General features: G+C 49.8%; 1 protein-coding gene across 17 annotated transcripts in view; it reads left to right on the top strand.

Annotated features, from left to right (window-relative positions):
• Nucleotides 1-22,077, top strand: part of LOC100645846 (ephrin type-B receptor 1-B) — a 93,375-nt gene that overhangs the window by 13,909 nt on the left and 57,389 nt on the right. For all 17 annotated transcript variants that reach the window (XM_048411734.1, XM_048411731.1, XM_048411732.1 and 14 more), the window contains exon 2: nucleotides 16,494-17,512. In XM_048411734.1, the coding sequence (XP_048267691.1) occupies nucleotides 17,383-17,512 (130 nt within the window). In that variant the 5' untranslated portion in view covers nucleotides 16,494-17,382. The remainder of the gene's footprint in view (nucleotides 1-16,493; nucleotides 17,513-22,077) is intronic.

Raw genomic sequence — 22,077 nt, forward strand, 5'->3', positions numbered from 1 at the left:
TTCACTCTTAGCCTAATGAAAGAAAGAAGAGATTTCGTAGAAGCGAAACGATACGGCGAAACCAGCTCGGTAATTCTTGCTTCCCGTTCTTTCTTCCATCGGGAACTTTAACCTTTCTCCGTTTACTTGGCGCAGCATTTCTCTGCCGTCTTGCATTTGTCCGCGCAAGAGTGTACGTCGAGTCGTGAAAATCCGTAGGATGCGCCAGGTTTGAGAGAGCCGTTGCGTTTCGACTTCCGCCTCGACCGATCGCCTCCTTCTCGTCCTACTTGTTTATATCGCGTCGTTTCCAATTTTCCTCGTTTCACTCCTCTCGGCGTGTCCCGGTCTTTGCTTTTATAACTAGCGATATCGCGGTCGCCCGTACCAGCTGTTTCTCGATACACGTTAAAAGTAACTTTTACAGCACCCGTGGGATCAACGCGAACACGCGCCCATCCCTGTATTTGTGACCAGAGGCAATTCAGACCACGTATACGCGATCACTCCCGGATGACTCGGTCTATTTTCGAAATTCCATCCCCCCGGCCAACCCTAAAGTGCAGTCTCGTGTAGCGCAACGCGTTACAATTACTTTCCTTTTTCGCCGCGCGTTGCTTCTTCCTTGAGAAAAGGCAGCGTCGAAAAAATAATCGGCGAACGAGAATCGCGTACACGCGGTGGCCTCTCTCGTATTCTCGTCGGGTTTCCGTTCCCTCCTCTTCGTTCTTCGTAGCCGCGGGCCAGTTCGTCGTTGGATCCCGCTGCTTGCTTCAAATATTTGCAATTTGGACATTCGTTTTTTTATTCTCGCGTTTCGTATCTAAATATTTTAGCAGGCCAGTAAATATCGCGAGCCTTTAAAACGCGTTCCACCGGCATTCTCGATTCGGCCCGCTGCGCGCATTTTTAATTTATCTGCCAACATCTGCCGCTTATAATGCCTCGGACTTGGAAGCGTGCTCTGCCGTAAAAACAAAAAGGTGCGTCTCAATTTATATGCTCATCCTTATTTCACCCAAGTTCCTGCCGGAGTAACCGCAGAGCCGACGAAATGAAAACGAGTTTGGTGCTTTACAAGTCCGCTACTTCGGGTGTCTCGTAGGAATTTTAAAAGGGCCGATTTGTCATAGTTTCCGGCATCCTGTGTAAGGGTACATCGTGGAGCGGCGCTCCTTAATTGGGAGACGACTAGATGGCAGGCGAACGAGCTAACAGTTTTAAAGGATCAAGCGTGGGAGAGAGAGAGAGAGAGAGACGGGCTGGTTTATTTTTCCAGTAATTAAAAATTCGAACATCTCGCCGGGTTCGGTTACTATTCCCAGAGCTCGATTAATTATCGCCTCGAGTGCCTTTCATTGTCAGGATCATTCATTCGTGGAGCCCATTACGAGGTAGAGCCGAAAAAGGGAAGGACGAGGAGAAGAAGGGCCTGGTGCAAAAAGGGCGACTCGAAAGGTCTTCTCTCGCACCTTCTACTTGTCGTAAGGCACGGTCGGCGTTCGCTCGAACGTGACCGTAGACGCGAAATTCTGCAAAAAAAGGCTGTTGGCTGCTTGCATTTAATTTCCTCCGAAGGTTGCATTCGATTCTGCTTTAACAACTACCACCTATCCAGGCTGTACCGTTAATTCCGTTGATTTTTTGCTCGCGGAATAGGTATCCCTCGACGACTGTACGATTGTCCAAACGATTGTCCAAATCGAAGGTACGCTTTGTTTATTTTCGCGTTTCGGCGAATCCACGCTCCTTACCGAGCTTCCTTCGTAAGTGAAACGCGCTGTTCGATCGACGAAGCGTTCAGAAATCTCGAGAACGTCGATCAACGACGATTTGATCGGCTATGCCTCTCACCTTTCTTCCCGGCATCGATTTTTCTCCGCGATCGTTCCTGTTCGCGCGTCGAAGTCTCTAGGTTTGGCGCGTGGCGCGTATCCTTCGGCAAGAGCCGAAACGCGGCCTATTTTTCGCGCCGCACGAGAGGCAAGTAGGAGAAATTCCAGCGCGCGAATAGCGGAGATTTTCAGCGACGCATTATCGGGCCGTGCGCCGCCACGAAACGAGAAGGGAGAGCGCGAGGAAAAAGCATCGGTCGTAGAAGGAAAGAAAAGAGGCTGGCGTATTTCGAGTGTCCGTGCATTAGCGGGACTCTGGCACGCTGGAGTATATCATTAAATATGAGAGCCGCTGAGTCGGGAGCAGCTCGATCGTTTCTTTTTTCGTTTCCTCATCCTCCGACCCTCCCCAGTCCACCTTTCTTCTTTATCCTCCTTCCTTCGACCTTTTCTCTTTCTTGCTCTCGTTCGCACGCTCTCGCTCTCGCGTCTCTGGCGTTCCAGCATCTCTTGGAACGGCACTTGGCATCTCCTTTCCTCTTGGCGTTGCTCTCTCTCTCTCTCTCTCTCTTTTCCACCTTCTCTTGGTTCCTCTCCTTCTCCCTCGAGCCCCGACTTAGGTGTACCTGAATTCTCGAGGTCTCTTTCTTCTGTCGCGCGGGTCTCTTCTTCCCTCGACCTCTCTTTCTTCCTCTATCGGCGTCTCTCGTAATTGGCGTGACATGCTCTCTCGGTCCTTCGTTCTACGGTCGACTCCGCAGGAGAAACGCAGCGTGCAGACGACGGACTCTCTCTCCGAGTTACGTCCTTCGTCCTCGAGGCCTCCGCGATGCTCCCGCGACGCAAGGTTGCCGCTGTTTCCGTCGATCTCGAATTATGGATTTCCAGGCGCCTCTCTCTTTCTCTACCCGTGATCGAATACGTAAAAGAGGTGGAAATCACGGACCAGCCCAAGTAGATGGAAAAACTTTGCAAATGAATTCCGTCTTTGTGTTTCAAAGTTTCAGCCGATGAACTCAGGGCGCGAGCTCTAGATGCTAACTGCTTCTCCCGTCTTCCCTCTCCTTTTCTTTTCTCGTTAGCGGCTGCATTTATACGATGATCGCCTAGTCGATTGAAACGTCGAGCAACTTTTTCGTCGCCATTGCAGCACCCCCCACCCCTCCGCCTCTATGTGTCGAATCTGTGTAGAATTTTTAAGCCGCTCGTTAAAACCGCCGTTTACTCGCTGCAAGATCATTTACTTTGCATGGAAACGCTTATTGGCGATTGTCTCGACTTTCCATCGTTTCCTTCGCTCGTTATTTTCATCTCTCGAAAGCCGCATTCGCTGAATTTTTCAGAGTTCTTAAGAATCAGTCGTCTTGGGTGCAACGTCGGAGACTTTGGCGAATGAGATCTTATCTTTCGAACCGTCCTTGATCGCTTTCTTAACGCAACTATTTAAATACCCCGGCGACTTGCACGTGGAATTCTTAACGAATCGCTGCTGGCCATTAATGGGATATTTGGAAAGGATTTCGAAGGAAACCGTCGATTATTTTACGCGTATATTACGGCGTGAGAGAGTCGAACCGGACTCGGCTGTCGTGGCCTCGTTTTCAACTGTAAATTATTACTGACGCGTTCGCGCTATTTCCAAGTTTTACTCACCGTGCCGTTTCTATGTATCGGGACGCTCTATCCGCAGCTTTTAACCGCGTACGAAAGCGCAACTTGGGCCTGATTATTCGAAAGCTGTTCCCAGACGCGACGAAACTCGGTAATACGCGCTGATGCATCCCGGTTGATTGGTGCACCGGCAGTGATCGTTGCATTTCCGATAATTGCGTGATCGATCCTTCGGATTCTCCCCTCTCGCGCTCTCTCTCTCTCTCTCTCTCTCTCTCTCTCTCTCTCTCTCTCTCTCTCTCTCGGTTTCGGATTCCTCCTCGTCCTTTTTTCGGCTCCTCGACGAGGAAATATCGGAACCGATAGCTCATCCGACGTGAATTACGCCTCGTTGGTCGCTCGACATTATTTAAGCGGCTGAGTTGCGCGGTTATAACCGCACACCCTTTCCTTCCCTCTCTTCTCGTCGTTTCCCTTCTACGCTCTACGTCTACTTCCACTCGTGCCGCCAATTTTTTTTTTCTCTCGTTTTATCGCTCACCGACACCGTAGGACCGATGGTCGCGTATATACGATCGGACGCAAATCGATGCCAATCGACAGAGCGGGAGAGAGAGAGAGAGAGAGAGAGAGAGAGAGAGAGAGAGAGAGAAAAGAAAAAAAGGAATCAGACGCCTCGATAAACTCGGGAAAACCTGCCCGTTCGAAGCGAGATACTCGCGCCCCTCTTTCTCTGCTCGCTGCTTATCCTCTTCCTCGTTCCCTCCGTCACGGTTCAATCGTTTTACCGGAAAAATGCTTTCCAGGCTCGTGTAGATGCTATTAAATTGCACGGCAGACGAATAGAAGGCGAGCGGCGATCGTTGGGTTCGAAATTCGTGGTGAAAAATTTATTAGGACGTCTTCGGGACTCTTGCGACCGTCGGACGAGTTCCGGAGGCGCGGGCATTTTTCATTGGCGCGACAGAGAAAAGGATTACGTGGGAATTCGGTCGGTCTTGGTCTTGAGTGGAATCGAGACCGAAGAACCAGTGGTGGATATGGTGATTGAAGGGTTGAAATCCCTGGAGCCGGGAAGACGCGCGCAAAGTAGACGGTAATCTCTCTTCCGGTCTCGAGATTATAACGAATGTCCTCCGCTCCAATGACAGCTTTATCCCGATAAAATATCGCCCCATTAGAATTAATACGAAGTTTTTCTGGCTTGGAGATACGGGGAGCCCCGGAAAAGGAAAGGATCTCGTTAATCGTTTTTTACCGCGTTGCTTTTTATCCTACACGAAACCGCGTGTTCGCGAGGAAAAACTCTTTCTGCCGGCAGATTAAGCCAGAAATTTACTGGCTTCCATGCGAGCAGAGCCCACGATCGTTCGAACGCAACGCGTTCTCGGTGCGACCATTCGAAATCGAGCGTGAAACGCTGGAACCGTAGCCTTTCCTCCCTGACGAGCCGGTAATCGCCATCGTCATCAGTCGTGCGGCGAACGCGAAGGAGGAGGAGGAGGAGGTGTGTATCAGCTGTTGCTTTCGTCTCCGGCCTCTCTCCTGTGCGTCTGCTCCTCGTCTTCGTCTTCGTCTTCGTCTCCGTTCAGCGTGCATCGCGGCCCCGGCTCCAGGTCATTAAGAATCCATTAAGAGTTTTCCAAACTCGGGAAACTAAATATAAACTAGCAGCCGCGAGGCTGGCAGGTGGCGTCTCGAGCACAGACGGTCCATACGGCAAAAGGGGAACGAGCTCGTGTTGGCGGCCTCCGCGATGGGATGCGATGGCGTCGAGACGCTGATGGAAGCATCGTAATTCCGACCACGTATGTTTCGTACACCGCGTCTTCTCCCGCTGTCTACGTGTTTTTCCAGAAAATGACATAACGCGCACCATGCTATAGTTATTAGATCGAGATGAATACGCGGAAACGACCCTGATGAGATTACGTGCCCCCGAATACAACTATGAAAATTATATCCACAAAGTACACGCTGTGTATATCAGCGACTTGAAAAAAAGATACGCAGCTCGCGTTATGATCGTCGACAGACTCGACCGGAATAACGATCAAGTCCGTATAGGCGGAGCACCGTCTCGCCGAAAAACGAAACGATCGTTCGTTTGTTCGGTACGCGTACCGATGCCACGCGTTTCCAATCGCTTGGAATTTCTACGCGAGTTTCCTAAACCTCCGATGACTTTTGGATACGTCGAGATCGTTTCGAGTCGAACGACCGAACGATAGATAGTCGGAGCGATCAGGATCCTCTGACGTCTTGTTTGAGAAACGACGAATCGATGACGAGTGAAAGTTTGCCTCCATCGGAACATGTTCGACGCGCAATCTTGCCGGCAACGGTATCTTATCTAGCTGGAGGTGAAAGTCTTCCCGGGTCTACGCTTAATTGAAAAGCAAAAGGCCTTCAAAAGCAATCGCTGTAGGAGATCCTTCTACGATCGCTTTACGCCTGACACATTCTCGCCAACGTGTATTCTCTCCTTCTCATTCCCGGAGGATTAATCATCTATTCACGAGCGTGCAGCGGCTTTGTCCTTCGGCGACAAAGTGTTGCCTGTATTCTCACAATTGTCGACCTAGAAACAACCACCGCCGGTCTACGGTATATCAGGATGCGCTCGTCTCTCAAGAATTTCACCTCGTCGTATTTTTCTTTCGCGATTTTCTAGGCTTCGCGCCCGTAGCGGCGTATCTACCGCGAGTCGCTCGATAAAGAGCGATTGTTTTCAACTATGCGTATTCGAATGGGAAGAAACGATCAACCGGAACGATTTGTAGGCCTCATCGGGTGAAAATTGTTTAAAAAGAAAACGCCAGCGTGTAGCAACGTTGTCACCGAGGATGGTGCACAGGTTCTTCTTTGTCTCCGTTCGATCGCACTCGACCCCTCCGTTCGTTCGCCTTGGTGCCCCACGCCGGAAACGCGTCGGTAGATTCCACGAGAAACTATGGAATATGCGGGGAAATAGGCAAGTCCGGGGACGGTGGTTTTTGCGAGGCAATCGTCGAGAGATAAATTGCTACGGGGGAGCAGGCGAAGGAGGAAGAGAAGAAAGAGGCGGAGTATGTATATGGTGTCAGGTGCGTGCCACCTAAAGCGACGTAGGCCAACTTGACCTCGACGTAACCATTACCGGAGAGTGTACGACTAATGAACGGTTGCTCGTTAATGGGACGATTCCCCCATTGTGGATCGGTGGTCGAGAGCGGGCCGTTGCATGGGGCTGCGGGCGGAAACCCCATGCTGCCTTTGCTTCCTCTGGGATGAGTTTGACGCACGGATAGTCCGTGGGAGCCCCTTTACGATTCACCAATCTCTGTGTTCCCTCTGTCGCTTCGTGGACACTTGGGTGTCGTTTGCTGAAAACATCCTCCGATCGTTGCCGAACGATCTCGTTGTTGCTCTGCCGTCTGGCGCTCGTCCACGAGATCGTTGAAGGGTGCTCGTTTCGAGGTATACGTATCTATCTGGTGGCCATCATCGCGGTAGATCGAGATAGTTGTTTGGCCGATCGTCGAAAACGTAAGCGTCATTATCGTTCTCTCTGCCCTTTGTTTCATCCGGGTGCCCCGGTTCAATTTTGCCGCGCATATTTGCACAAAGTTGCTTTATCGACCGCGGGCTTTGAGAAGTTCCTACTGTCGCCGCTATTCGAAATGAATTTTTATTGAAAAACGAGAATACGAACGGGCATTTGCATCGCTGTTTCATCGCCGGCTGTATTAAAATTCAGCGAGTCGAACTGGCGAGTCCCTTTGTCAATGGCGGGGACAGGGGCAGGGGCTGGGCTATCGCGTAGAAAATTCATCCGGAGAAATATTCCGTATTCGATCGAGTTTTTAAAAAAATGCGATGCTCGAATAGACGATTGCTGCGTTTAAGGAGATTATTGCAAAGATTATCCGGACGATCTCGATCCCTACACGGAACCTCCGGCCCCTTTGTAATTCTCTCGGGCGACATAGCTGTCCATCGTCGATCTCCTGGGAAAGCGTGAAGAAGAAGGCACACAGAGACGGCGGAGGGTTGAAAATATCCGGCGTCTCGCCTCTATACGACAGCAGCTCGGAGGTCGGGCTATCCTCGTTTAGAAAGAGAGCGATGTATCTATGCGGTCAACGAAATACATCCTGAATCCCAAAGGGATTCCGGGAAAACATGGAGCGCAGGGATCGCTCCATATGTCACGGGACGACGCTACCCTAATGTCAGAACGCTACCGCTCTGTTGCGTCTGATCTGCGCAAAAATGCAGGAACATGTAGGATGCTGAACGTGTACACAGGGACACGCGAAAGTCCGACGTGGGCAAAGAAAAAGACGGATGAGATAATCCGGAAACGATGACTGGAATTCCAGAACGAATAGCTGTAGCTTCCCTTTTCCACGAGATTCTTTTTCACCGACTTGGACGACAACGAAAGAACGAAGAAGAGGAGAAGGACAAGAAATTTGATGGTTTCTGCGGCAGGAATAATTTGGATCGCGCGACTGTTGCGGTAGACGAGGTTGATAACGGTCGGGGGTGGAAAACAGAAATACCGTCTGTTGGAAAATAATTTCGTTTCGAGCAACTGCGACGACAGAGGACGAGACGAGACCGACAAAAGCTCGAAACTTTCCAGTCGAGAACTTTCGTTTGCCTGTACTTATTGGATAAAGTAAGTACGCCTCGCTTCGTGGAAGCAAACGCGCGTAGACAACCTGCGCTCTCCTACTTGATCCTTTGTTAGATGCAATTTAACTTTAAACATTAACATTCCTGGTAATTAAAAAGCGTGGGATAGACTCGCTTTATCGACGGGATGACGAGCTCCACCGGTAAACTTTAGGAGAAGTTGATGGAGAGATTCCGTTTACGTTTATAGTGGCCTTTGCTATATACCTATGTAGTTAAACATATAGGGTGTCTTTTAGCTGCTGTAATATAGAAACAGGAACGGCGGATGAGTCTGTAGAAGGAAATTCTGTTTCTCGGCGCTCGATAACATACCAAATCGCCGAAAACGCTTTTCGTCGTAAAATTGACTACAAATTTTTGTTACCACCAATCTCAATTCGATCGAATTTTCTAGATTTACGCATATTTCGACGTATTTCGTCGCGTAGAATAAGTGTTCCATTTTGTTTGACAGAGGCCGAAACATATTAAAGGACGCTTCTTATATCTACTGGAATATCAGAGAAGCGTATAGCGTCTATCCAACTTTTTCCTGAGCCGGTATTATCGTTTCCGTAGTATTCTTCGTATTCTCGCTGTTTCCGCCAACTGCGTCCATCCTACTTGGAATGGAGACACACTGCTGGCAGATAATCTGTCGTGTGGCGATAAATATCCCTGAATGAATGGCCAGCTTCTAAAACATCAGGAATTTCAGTAATAAAGCAACGGAATAGGAAGCACGGAGAAGACAATTCCAGCGGTGCAAACAAATCTGAAAAAAACCAACAAGAAAGGAATTGTAGTTGTAAAAAAAAAGCTGCTCGTTCTCAAAAGGTGGAAAAAGGAACGGCAGCATTGAAAGAGAAAGCTGGAGAACGATAAAGGAAATAAAGCTGCGGAGATAAAACAAACACCAGCGAAGCACGAAAAAGGAATTGCAGCAGTAAAAAAGCAGTGCGGATCTAAAAAAGAATTCCAGCTATAAAAGGAATAGGGAAAGGACGCTAAAATCTCGGATTCCAGAAATCAAACAAACAACGCAAGAACGAAATTCGAGCAATAAAAACAGTGGCAGAGGGACACGAAAAATGGAATAAAGAGAAGCAATAAAAAAAAGATCACGACGCTGCGATACAACCCGAAAAAGTATCGATAAAAAAGAATTGTATTGGAAATGTTAAATAAAACACCGCCGATGGGTAAAAAGAAGGACAAGAAAGCGAGAAAATATTGAAACAAAGAACCGAGATTAATTCGATGGATGTTACGCGTTTGGCAGATTTCTACGATCTTGCTGTATCGTCTAAAGTAGCAACGCGTATAGATTTCGATGAGAAAAAAATTGATGGACGAACGATGACGGACGGTAGATTGGAGAAAGGAAAGGAGCGAGTTTCGCCGAGTTATCGTCTCTGGCGTTGTTCGCGCGTACGTCATTCGATGTTCTAAGAGGATTAAAATTCGATCTCGCTGGCGTCGTTATCGTTAGCCCCCTGGTATTATTAACGTTTAGCCGTTAAAAAACATCCGACCGGCGATAAACAGTTATAACGACGCGGTGCGAACAGCTCGGGGTGGTCCAGGGAGCTCGGTATTCGAGGAAGTTATCCGATCGTTCCAAATATAGTACAAAAGATCCGCGAGGTTGAATGCCGCGAGGAAAAAAGAAGGAAAAGAAGAAAGATAACTGGAGCGAGAGGAAACGAAAGCCATATGGCCCTCTCTCGACGCGGAGCGTGCCTATGTGGTGTCTAGGAAAGAAACGCGGTGGCTGTTCCGCGGAGGGAGGGAAGTTTGGGCAACCCTCCGTGAAATATGGAGCTGCTAGGCCTCGGCAAGGAAAGTTACGAGGCACGCGAGACTCTCCACCGAGAGCGTTATTGCCGCAAAAGACACGAGTATATCACCCACGCTATTCCTACCTTCTTCCTCCTCTCTTTTCCAATGGAAAACGCGTTCCCGGCATTTAACGCGACCCCGAAGCGCGAACGACCAACAGCTTATCGTCCAGATTAGGGACGTATAAATTACGACCGCTGTTACGAACGCCCGATTCCACGTTGCAACGACGTCGCTTTCTCTTCCTAGTTTTCCCTCTTTTCCCTCTTTTCCCTCTTTTTCCTCCTTTTCGAAATAGGGGGCAAAATCCTCCTAGCCACGAACGAATCACGAACCAGACCACTAATGGTCGAACTATTTTGACGCATGCGATCACTCTGCGACGCGTTTGTCACCGCGACAGGATAAGAGAAACGTGGATTACCATTAGCATATCACCTGCACCGGTGTAGTAGGTACTCTTCTTCTTCGTTGCTTTTGCTTTTTCTTTCGTTTCCTTTCCTTTCGTTTTCTTTCGTTTCGTTTCGTTTCGTTTCTTTGGGAGGAGAGGGCCGGAGGTACACCGGCGAAAATTTGCTAACAGCATGTTCGTCGTACCGAACAAGTTTGTTCGCTTCCTTCCGAGATGAAAAAAGGGGGAGCAGGCCCACGAAACTTCTTAGGATCGCGTGACTGATCACTGATGGACTTGACAAGGGTAGAGGACGCCATTAGCTTTATCATCGACTCTGCAACTCGCGCGCAATATCCGTTAACTAGCTCGAAATTTCGCCTCTCCTTCCATTACGCGTTTTACCGTTACACCGAATTCTGATAGTTTGACAAATTTATCGCTTCTCTTTCTTTCTTCGCTCGATAGCAAAACTAGGATCGAGAGCCGACGCGAGAAAAACGAAGAAATCGCGGAAGGGAACAGGCGATTATCGAGGATTCTTTTCGTACAAGTCGTTAAGTGTCTACTTCCTGTGCGTGAACCCAACTATTTCGCAGCTACACGCGTTCGTGGCAAGTGCCGCGTGCAATTTTCACTATCTCTGATAATCGCTGGATAGAGGGAGAAGGAGCGAGAAACGGGAAGTTTAATTTTCATGTAGTCGGCCGATTGGGGAAAAGAAGGTGTTGCGCAACTGGTTCAAGTTCTTAAAAGGTATATATTTGCAAATACGTACGAGTCGATAGCTGGCAACGCTAACCAAAGGAAAACGAAACAAAAGAGGTCTCCAATCGATTACGCTGACTGCGCCTCGCGAGATTTGCTTAGCTCAAAGTTATAATTATCGTACGGCTCGATATAACGCTCCATCGGCTCTAATGGCTCGTACGTTCTTAATTAAGCTCGAAGGCAAATCGAACCTTCGTTTGGACTTGAGACTCGGTCGCTGCAGCTCGGTTCGCGCAGTTCGCGCAGTTCGCGCGACTTACTTTCACCTGGTGGAAACGACCGCGTGTACTCGCTTGCGAAATCACCGCGGTTCTCCGCATCGATAGCGAGCCTCTATTTCCACTCGCGAGAAGAAACGTATATAGCGCTAATATACGGAATTATTGCACGAGCAAAACGCGCACGGCCATGTATCGTGGGAAATTTCGTGTTTCCGTCGATTAGTTGGCAACCTATGAACGTTTCACTGTCGCGATTGACCAGTCACGTAAAGCTATTGTTGCGGCGCACGCGTGTTTCAACCAGTTGTCGTTTTCACGAACGACGCGTCTCAAGACAGAGATACGCATACGCTCGTAAGAATCTACGAAAGTATTCGAACGCTTCCAGGACACGTTTCACGAGTATGACGGGAGGTTTCTATATATTAGACTCGACTATCGTAGTCGATAATATTCGTATCGACGGAATTCGAAGCAAATTGCTGTAAAGCGAGTTGCTGCAGCCGGCAAAGCGGTGCATTTTCGCGAGTGAAACAAAAATATAGAGAGCATTTGGGCGAAGCCGCGCGATCACAGCCACCGTCGACATTATCGTTTTTAATTACGGCCACCACTGGGAAAAAGGGAAGCCCCGAGGAGCGGCACGAATTACAGCTAGCGCCGAGACGTCAAAAAAATTCTATTATTCTCGATTTGCCGTCCTACTCGTTCCTTCTTAGGAAACGAGGCGAACTTGGAAGAAATAAGAGAAATACGAAGAACGGGCAACGTTCTATATTCAAAGGGTTGTTTTTTCAAATTCGTGCCACCGTCGACCAACCGCGGCAAAACCCGAGAACAAGGTCTCGACGAAATCCTTGGAAAATAAATCTAACCACCGCGTTCTCTTTCTGCTTCTCCTTATCCAAACGACCTTCTTATTCTGTTCTTTTTTTCTTCTGCCCTGTTTCTCGTATTTGACCGAGATCTTCTTAAATTCATCGGAAATAGAATTTGTCTCGCAAACGTGTTTTGCGGTTTGCCATTCGCGACATCGAACAGCGACGAAAGAAAAAGTTAGGGCAGAAAAATACCGGGTTGGGTTGGCAGCGACGTGGCGCCCGCAGAGTTTCGGAAAAATAAAAGTAAGCGTCGTCCAGAGTGGCGATCGCCCAAGGTATAATAATTTCGCAGAACTTTCTCTCCTCCCTCATCTTTCGCTCTATATATTTTTCTTCCCGCTCGTCCCCGAACTATACGTCTTTCCTTTGTTACGTTTACGAGTCTCCTCGGATCCGAAGTAAAATCTCCACCCTGTGCCACGCTTCCATCCTCCCCTGTTCTTCGCTCCACCTCTTTCCCCCGCCCCTTCCTTGCTTACCGTTCGTCTCTACACAGTGCAGCCGTGAAATAAATCCGTATATTCCGGAGGGTCTTAAATTCAACCGGAAATAGAATTTGTCCCGAGGCGGTCGCGGAAGCCAATGGCGCGAGGAGAGGCCCGCAAAGAAACTCGAGGAAACTCGAAGAAATCGAGAGGCAGAGAAAAAGCAGAGCCCATCCGGGGAACCCGTAAGGTCGCGCGAACCGTGTCCAAGGAGGAAAGAGTAGGAGAAATAGGAGAAATAGGAGAAATAGGAAGGTTGCACGCGTTGTCTTTCTTTCCGGAACGTCATCGCTGAGAGAAAGAAATACCAGGGGGCTGAAACGAGTCTGGCAGGATTCACGATCGGGGGTCGAATCCGTTGTATTTTACGAGGAAGCGTAAACGGCTAAACGAGATGACCTCGCGTAGCGATGAAGCGCCATAGAGGATACGAAAGAGTCAAGATTTCAGGACGAAAGTTTCAAATATCGATGGTTACGTCTCTCGTTCGTCCGTTTCACCCTGGTAAAAGTTCAAAGGACGTTTTATAATACTCTCGGCGAGAACGTCGAGAAGAAGTGCTCGTTAGAAGCAGCGGCGAACGTCGTGTAGCCTACGGTTGCACCTGTTCGAGTACTATTAGAGACGGCTTAAAATTTTCACGAACCTCTCGAGCGGCAGGCTTCTCTCGGCTGCCGAAATCTGCAATTTGGCGGGATCCATCGTAAGCAGGTACTTGGAAAGAAAGTGTACGTTGCAAGAGAATAGAAAAAGAACGAGGCCTTTGCACGCTGAAGAAGGTGGCCAACCACCTCCGGAGTAGGCGAGACCCCGCTCCGCAGACGAGATCCTCCTCGTCGCGTTTACATCTGCTCCGAAGGAAGGAAAAGTAACGGAGAGAAAAAAGAAAACAGGGGAAAAATGGAAAATCGTGGCTTATCAAAGGAAGGCTAGATACTCACCACTCCCCGTGAAAACTGCCGCGCTCCTCGCAGGCTTCGCGCTCCTTCTCGAGCGCGGTCTTCTCCTCGTCTCTCTCGAGACGCTGAGCTGTTTTCGGCAATTGCTACTGGGTCTTGTCAAAAAGTTGAAAGAGAGAGGCTGTTGAAAAGAGGCACTACGGGTTTCTAGCCCGGCCGTGGCTGGCAAGGACGACGAGAAGAGAGTATAGAGGGCGAGAGAAGAGAGAGCGAACGAGAACGAGAGGTGGTGGAGGAGGAGGAGGAGGAGGACATCTTAAATTTTTTACGAGGCCACTCGTGAGCAATGGCAACGGAAGAAGGCGGCAAGCACCACCGCGTAGACCTAGGAGGCGCTGTGCACAGCTACCAGCAGCGTTTCACCGAAGTCTGCAATTTCGCGGATGCATCTTGGCTGGTCTGGCTAGAGCAAGAGAACGCGAGGGAAGGAGGAGAAGGTCTTTGCCCGCTTTAGAAGAACTCCTAAAGCGCGCCTTCTACCTCCCCTTCTCCCTCGGCCCACCTTCCCACTCTCTACTATATTTTAGTACTCTAGAATTTCGTGCTTCCTCCAGTCCTCTGCCCAACCCTCGCCACCTCTTCGTTTTCGAACCCCCGACTCTTCTATACGAACCTCTCTATCTCCTCTTTCCTCCATTCCCTTCTCTTCTTTGCTCTTCTTTATTCTTCTTTCCTCCCGTCTTTTGCATCCCTTCTATTCGCTTCTCTTTCCTCCTCTCTTTTCCCTTGTTCGTCTCTTTCCGTCGAAGAATAGCAGCGAGACGCCGTGCCGGCCAGACCTTGCGGCCTACCAGAGCGAACGAGATCAACTGGGAGCGAAACCTTGGTCGAACGAAGACGCTCGATCTCTCTCGGTCGCGCGTTCTGTCTCGCGGTTCTACGTGTGCCCGAGAGAGGCGAGAGAGACGGATAAACGCATGGTATTGATCCTGAAACCCCTTGCTCCTCGTCCCATCCTAGCTAGCACCCCTTCCGCTACATCGACGAACCCCAAAGTTGCGTTCACACACACACACACACACACACACGCGCGCGCGCGCTATTACTCACTCACTCGCTCGCCACTCTTCCTACCCTTTTCTTCCTGCTTTCGGCATTTCCTCCCTTTAGACTCGGCTAGATGACGGGTGCAACGAGTTACGCGAATTTCACCGAGCTTGGATGCGTGTTCAAGGTTGACCTTGAACTTGAAGTTACTCTCCAACCATGTATGCACCGCGCTTTTGTCGCGCGGACGTTTCTCCTTTCCCACTTGCCCCTTTTTCCACGCGCATTTTTCCTCTGCTACGCGCATTTCGATCTCGCGTGAACCAGCTTTTATGCCGGTAGTCGTCCCGCTTCGATAACGATGGATACGCGTTATTATCGCGCGGACGAGATCGTCACGAGGAAAGAAAAGTACTACCGACGATAGACGGAGGTGTTGGACAAATTTTCACAGTGTTCGGCCACTCGGGACTTTTCCCGCTTTCTTTCTTCAGCAAAATTTGCTGCTCGTACGAAACAGCTTTTATTCCGGTAGTTATTCGATTCGAAGAACGATCGACACGCTCGAGCGTAGTAAGAGATCGTTACGAAGAAACGAAATAATAGTCGGCGATGCTAGAAGATAGAGGTCTTGGCCAAAGCTTGGCGAACTTGGAACACGCGGTCGTCCATATGCCGCGTATCGCGTCATTTGGCACGCTCCGAGAAATATCGGAGAAACAATGATCCCTGCAGAGTCATCGGACTTAACGGTACAGGTGCCAAACGGCCGTCGATCGTGGTCGTTAACGGACGAATCGGGGCCTCGGGCCAATATTCGGTAGTCGATTTTCACGAGTCGTCGAAAACGTTCGATCGTACGGTAGGACGAGGGACGAACGATCGGTCACGTTTGCCACAAAAGAAGCTCGTTTCCACTCGATGAATCTGTGTATACGAGGGGGTACGAGTTTATTCGACTTTATTCGGTGTCGAGCGAGGGTGGAAGACTACTCTACTTGCAGCAGCCGGATGAAAGTAAACCACTCGGTAAAGCCGCGCAAGAGCGTCTCCAAAGTTTCCCGTTTGGCTCGAGGTTTAACTCGATCGTAGCCGCCTGTCGTTTCTAACCTTCGAAACGAAACTTTCCTACAGCGATCGGTTTTCGACATTTTCCACGACGATCGTTCGCCACCAAAGAAATTTATCGTCGGTCCGCCTCCTTTTATGTTTCGTATAAACGAAATCCTGTTTCGTGGTGTTAGCACCAAGTCACATTTTCCATATCTTACGCGGAAGAAATTTCCAAAGTGCCGCGTTACCGAAATTCTCTTTTTATTTGATGTTGGACGCGCGATAAACAAATCGCTGGCTTTCGAACGCCTGGCTTTTACGTGTTTTGGCGCAGAACGTTCTTGCGCGTTGTAGTATTGTCAAACGCTACTCGCAGCTTTGCGCTCTTCTCTAGCGTCTAAGTAAAAGATGGCGTAAAAGCGCAACGTCCGTTCGAAAGCAGGTTCCATAAATTTGTAAACTTTTAGCGAACCAGTGCGCCATTTAAAACCACCGAAGTAAGAAACAAAGAGACAAAAAGAGTCAGATACGAGGGATGGAAAGCGTATAAAACGGTATCCCACTAGTTAGACGGACTCGATCGTCGCGACCGCGGAGCACAGCCAAAAAACGACCGTGCCGTTGTTTCCATTTAGGGATGTCATTAGAGTCGCGCGCTTCGTATCTCGACGAAAGGAGATGGAAATAGAGTCAGCGGTCCGTGTTCGGTCGGTGGAGATATCAGAAAGAAGATGGTAGAAGGGTAGAAACGACCGAATGGGGAAGGATATTTCGCGGATTTTAATTAATGCGGTTCATCTTTGTTTCTTTCAGACGAGCCAGCCCGTGGAGCGTGGAGCGCGCGTCTATGAGAAAATTCAGGCGTTGACGGGAAGAAGAGACGAAAACCAGGAGGAGGAGAAAAATACAAAAAAAAAAAAAAGAAGAAAAGACAGAGAAGCAGAGGAAAGAGGAAATGCGACGAATCTCGGCTGGTCGTTAAGGGAAGCTGCCTTTTATAAGTGAGAGGAAAGGGGGGCGGGGGGGAAATCGAACGGGATATTCGCGGCAGTCGTGCAAGAACGGCACCTGACTACTTGCGGTACGATCGCGAGCGGTAAATGCGGCCAAGTCCACGTCCGTCGTGTGTTTCGTGCAACCGAGAGCCTACTAATCGCGAAAAACCCCAGATCTACAACGAGCTTTCAACGAGCGGCCTAATCGCTGTTAATGGCATAGAAGGTATTGGGTGGCGATCGTTTCTTTTTTCAAGAGAGAAGGAGGAAGAAAGTCGACCGAGTACAGCGAGTACAGCGAGCGACAGTAACTCGTGGACGGACAATAACGAAGAGGAGGGTGAAGAGGAAGAAGGGGTGGTGCGCGCTTTATTCGAGAAGCGAAGCTACTTTTCGGAAGGGTAAGAAACGCCGGTGGGCTGCACGGCACATCTGGAAGGGTTGCACGACCTGGAGCAGGAGCAAGAGGAAGAGGAGGCAGGAGGAGGAGGAGGTGGAGGAGGAGAAGAAGGAGGTGGTTGTAGCGTCGAAGCTGGAGGAGTCGGGAGGCTACGAGGGTGGTTGCACGTCGTCGTCGCGTGACGTGCGGAAAGAGCAGACGAAGCGTGGAGGAGGCATGAGGAGGAGAGAGTGACGACGCTGCCGGTGCTGCAGCCTCGCACAGATCGTGAGAGGACCGGCGGCCCCACGGTGGGGCTACGATAAGAATGGCCCCCTTCAATATGGCGGGCGTAGCAGGCCTTCTAGCCACCTGCGCCGCCGCTGCTGCTTCCGCTGCCCACCTTCTGCCGTTGCTGCTGTTGCTGATCTGCCCGCGAGGGACCCACGCGGAACAAGGTAACCCTCTGTTCTTCCCTTCTCTTCTCTTCTCTTCTCTTCTCTCTCTTCTCTTCTCTTCTCTTCTTTTCTCTTCCTTTCTATACAGGTTGATCCAAAGACGTATCATCGCAGAGTACACTCGAGAAAAGTCGGTAACGCGTGCGAAAAGTTCCGAGTTCCGATTTATTTTTGCGATCGGTAGAATTTTGCATTATCTTCTTGTACCAGAACTAGGGTGGCTCGAAACTTTTGTTGTTTCTCGCTTTCTTTGGCAAAATTGACGGGTGGTTTAAACGACGAGAAAATCAACGGCACGAACTTATCGAACGACCGAAATTATCGTAGTAGAGGTAAATTGCTAAAAACAGAGATTTAAAAACGATTAATAGCCATTTTGTTGTTCGATATTTTTCGATACGTCGGTTGAATCACCCTGTACAAACTGTACTTTGCTCTATCTAAGGATCATAAAGCGAGATGATAGTCTAGGACGACACCTCGGGACACGATACGCGAATGCGATTGCTACTTCCTTCTGTATACTTAGCTAGATGCATCGATTAAGTTGTACGTCTGCCGTCGGACCTACCCCTCTCTCTATCGGGAATGATTGCGATAGAAAGTCTCTGACGATACAACGCACTGGTGTTTGAAATCGTTTTATGGACGACATAATTACTAGCTTCCTCGGAGAACTCCGAGATACGTTGTCTATTTTTTTTCTTCTTTTCGAAACGGCGACTAGTGGTCGACCGATAGATTCCTCGATACGACCACCGTCGATCGTTTGCTTGTAAATAAGTTAATTAACGTTGAAGCGACGGCAACTAATGGAATGTCGTTTATCCAGGAACACTATTTCTCGTCGTTGCTTCGACGCGCCTAAACGGTGTTACTTCAGCGACTGTTCGTCGATCGGAATCTGTTCGAATCATCGGAAAGAAATTTTAGAAACGCGATTACCCTTTCGTAACGACGGTATGAGATTTTACCGTGTGGACGATACGAGAATCGACGCTTTACTACGCATCGTGCAGATTGGTCTAGCCTTTCCGTGGGTTTAGCGATTCGCGCAAATCGATATGCACCGATATGCACGTTCGGTTCTATCGAAGACGCAGGGAATCGAGCTGCTGCGAGAGAACTTGCCCCATGTTAGCCAAGACTACGTAGAACCCTCGAACGTACGCGACTTGATCGGTATTCTCGTAGGTGGCCTGGCGCAGCGATATTTACCGAGAACTCGATCGATCTATATCCTGTCGGATATTCGTTCGACTCAACTCGGCGAAGCTCGAACTCGAAGACTGTGCCCCAAATTTTCCGCTCGATCGACCAAACGGGAAAAATATGCGACGGTAACGATATTTTATAACGATAACAGCGCGTTCCTGTTTTAATCCTTTACGATTGACGATTCAAACCACGAAGACCCTTGGGATCGCTTTTAAACGATTCGAGTATGCCAAGTATGGACGTATCGTGATCTATAACCGCGGCAGAAATTTATTCGAGCGATAGGAACGAGGGCTTTTTAGGAAGGTTTCTCGGAGATGGCCGTGGTGAGCTATCCGGAACGTTTTCCATATTTATGCGGAAAGAAGCTGGCGCCGCAGGGTTTTCGATGGGTCCGTTTCTGCATCCCTTCATCCCTCTTTCGTCGGGAATAACGATAATTTCGTAATGTGGGCCAATCTTCCGAATTGCGGGATCGTTCGAGGTGCCGGTAGTTAGTGCTGCGGCATTAAAAGGGGATCATTTCGACGCGCTCTCTAGACAGGAAGGAAGGAGGCAAACGGTGGGCATATATAGACTCCTCTTCGAAATTGGCCGGCAAACTCAGCAGGGCCTGTTTACTCTACGTGAGCCGATTTCTAGATGAAGGGTCTTGGTGGCTTTTTCGATGCGCGCTGCGTTTCTTCTCGACACCGACCGCTAAGAAGACCGCGTCTCTCTTCCCACCGATAGATTCACGTCACGAACGTCCGTTACTGTTTTGAAAAACCCGGGCAACCGATATCGTCGAATTTTTTAACCTTTATCCGCGTTGAAAATCCATATCGGTTTCGCCACTTTACGACTACAAAGCAGTATTTCGATATAAAGCGGTAAGAGACGGGAAGAACCTGTCGAGAGTCTAGTCAAAGCTGGCAAACGTTAAAACGAACGATATCTTTGATATTCCAACCACCTTCGTTACTTTAATATCGTAACAAGCGAACAAAACCTGAATCTACTGTGTTATAAAAAGTGGACAATGCCAAGTTATCCCCTCGTGGACCTGGAACGAAATCTCCATGGATTAATAAAAATTTCCGTCTTGGACGTGTATCGTTGTACGATTTTTGCGGAACGCCTGCGGTGGATTTCGTGGCTGAGTACTTCTGCGGCAAGTTTTGATACCGCGATCGCCCGGGAGTTTCCTCGCTGCGATGAGAACTTTGGGCGTTTAATGGAACTTGTCAAGAATACGCATCCCCGGTGGACCGTGTCCGCGCGATGGAGACGGCTAACTTGGTTTCCTTCGACCTGCGCGAAATCCGAGCTCCTTGTTACCCTTGCCTATTGGATATCTCGACTTCGTGCCTTGCTCTCCGGCTTCTCCCGTTATATCTCTGAATTTCATTCTTCGACCGGATCCCTGAAAGGTCGACTACTCGTATTACAGTATCCGCTGGTGGACTCGTAAACACCGAATCTCTTCGACGATAAACTTTGCGGCTAAGCGAATTTGTCGAGCCAGCAGCCTTCTAACCGATCTCACCGCAGACACTCTCCGCCAGACACGGAGCCGATTTTCGAGAGGAATCCGATGGAAACGCGAAATTAGTTTCGGTGCGCGAGATCTGGACGCAAAGTCGGAGTCTTTGGTTCCTTCTATGAAATCGGGCGAACCCTCGGAGGGTTCGAACGGTATAACACGGTGGCTGAAATTCGATTACTTTCTGGAACGACGAGCAAGCCACTCGGTGTTCCACGGTTCGTTCGCTACGTGGACACGCTTAGAGCTCTATTACTTTGTCCTTCCACCCTCGAATCTGTCCTTTCGATTTCCCTTTAACGGTGGACCGTAACGGCGCTCCACGAAACTGACAGATCGGATCGTCTAATACGATTCCGTCCTACTCGTTCCGTTCGTATACTCTGGTTATTCGACGGTCAAATAAAGACGAAAGTGCAACGTATCGTCCGCAAATTTGCCCGCGTATAGCATGTACCTGTGTTATCGTTTTCAAAGCACGAGACTCGTAGCCGACACTCGACGTTTCCCTCGACACGTTGAATCGCAAGTGGTCGGAAGCTCCAGTAGAGTTTCCTCGCACGTGCCGCCACTAGGAAGAAGCAGAAGTGGAAGAAGAAAAAGAAGAAGAAGAAGAAGAAGAAGAAGAAGAAGCGTGATAGTTTGGGAAAAAATTGGTCGAATGTGGCAAGAGTCGCGACGTGTCGCGGTCAGGGGTCCAACGGACGCAGAAGACGGTGGATGGCGGGCACGGTGACGGCGCGAGCGGGAGCTGGTGCCGAAGCCGAAGCCGAGGCTGGAGCTGGAGCTGGAGCTGGAGCAGAAGCAGGAGCAACGGCAGGAGAAGTCTCGGGAGCAGGTCGAGCCACAAGGAGGCAGTCCTCTCTCGAACAAACCCGATTGCCTCCACGAAAAGGCAGAAAGACTCGTTCGAGCTGCGCCGAGCCTCTCCGCTGCTCCTTCCTCTTTCGGATCCCTCTTTCTCTCGATTCCCCCCGGCCCGGTCGGTCGGCCTCCTCTTCTCCTGCTTCGTCCCTGCCGGCTATATCCTCGTTTCTCTCTTATTCTTACTTCATCGGGGCCTTACGGTGAGTAAGAGACGCGGCAACGCCGCAGGAATGCCCGACCAGCCCACCGCGTGCATACCTGTACAGCCTACTACTCCGGTCCAGGTTCCAGCCGTGTACGAAGCCCGTGGCAGCATCCTATCGAGCTGACAAGGACGGACTGAAACTTGCCCCCTGCCGGTCGACCGACGAAGAGCCAGCCAGCAGGAACGCCGCAAAGAGAAAGCAAGACGGAGGAGAGCACGCTGGCTCTCCGATGCGTGTGCTGGCGCACCGTTTCTCTCCTTCTCTCCATCTTCCTTTCGCATTGGAGCGGAGTTTGCGTGTGCTCCGTCTTCCTCCGTGTGTCTCTTCTCACGGGAGAACGCCGCGCCGTACGTAGCTACGTGTGCCCGTTGCTGGCTTCGTGTCCTTTTGTACGCGCCTATGGTGAGCGCGTTGCCGCGCGCGTCCATACCCGCGGATCCGGCAACAGGAGCGACGAGGAGGACTTACGGTTTCGCCGGGTGTGTGCGTGCGTGCGCGCGCGAGGCAACGATCACACGGACGAATGTAGGCTACTCTCATTGACCGAGCCTCTGAGAGAAGTATCGCTGCCGAGGACCGAGATGGAAGCCGAGACAAAAGGAAGAAGGAGACGACAAGGAGTCGTGCGATCCGTGTTGGACGATCGAAACGATCGTTGGCGAGAAAACCGGCGCCTTCGGTTTACGCCGATTCTCCATCGAGTCCGCTGGAATTTTCGAAGCGATAGTACCGCAATCTTGTACAGTTAC

Source organism: Bombus terrestris, chromosome 14 (genome assembly GCF_910591885.1).
Source record: "Bombus terrestris chromosome 14, iyBomTerr1.2, whole genome shotgun sequence".
In the NCBI taxonomy this organism is placed as follows: domain Eukaryota; kingdom Metazoa; phylum Arthropoda; class Insecta; order Hymenoptera; family Apidae; genus Bombus; species Bombus terrestris.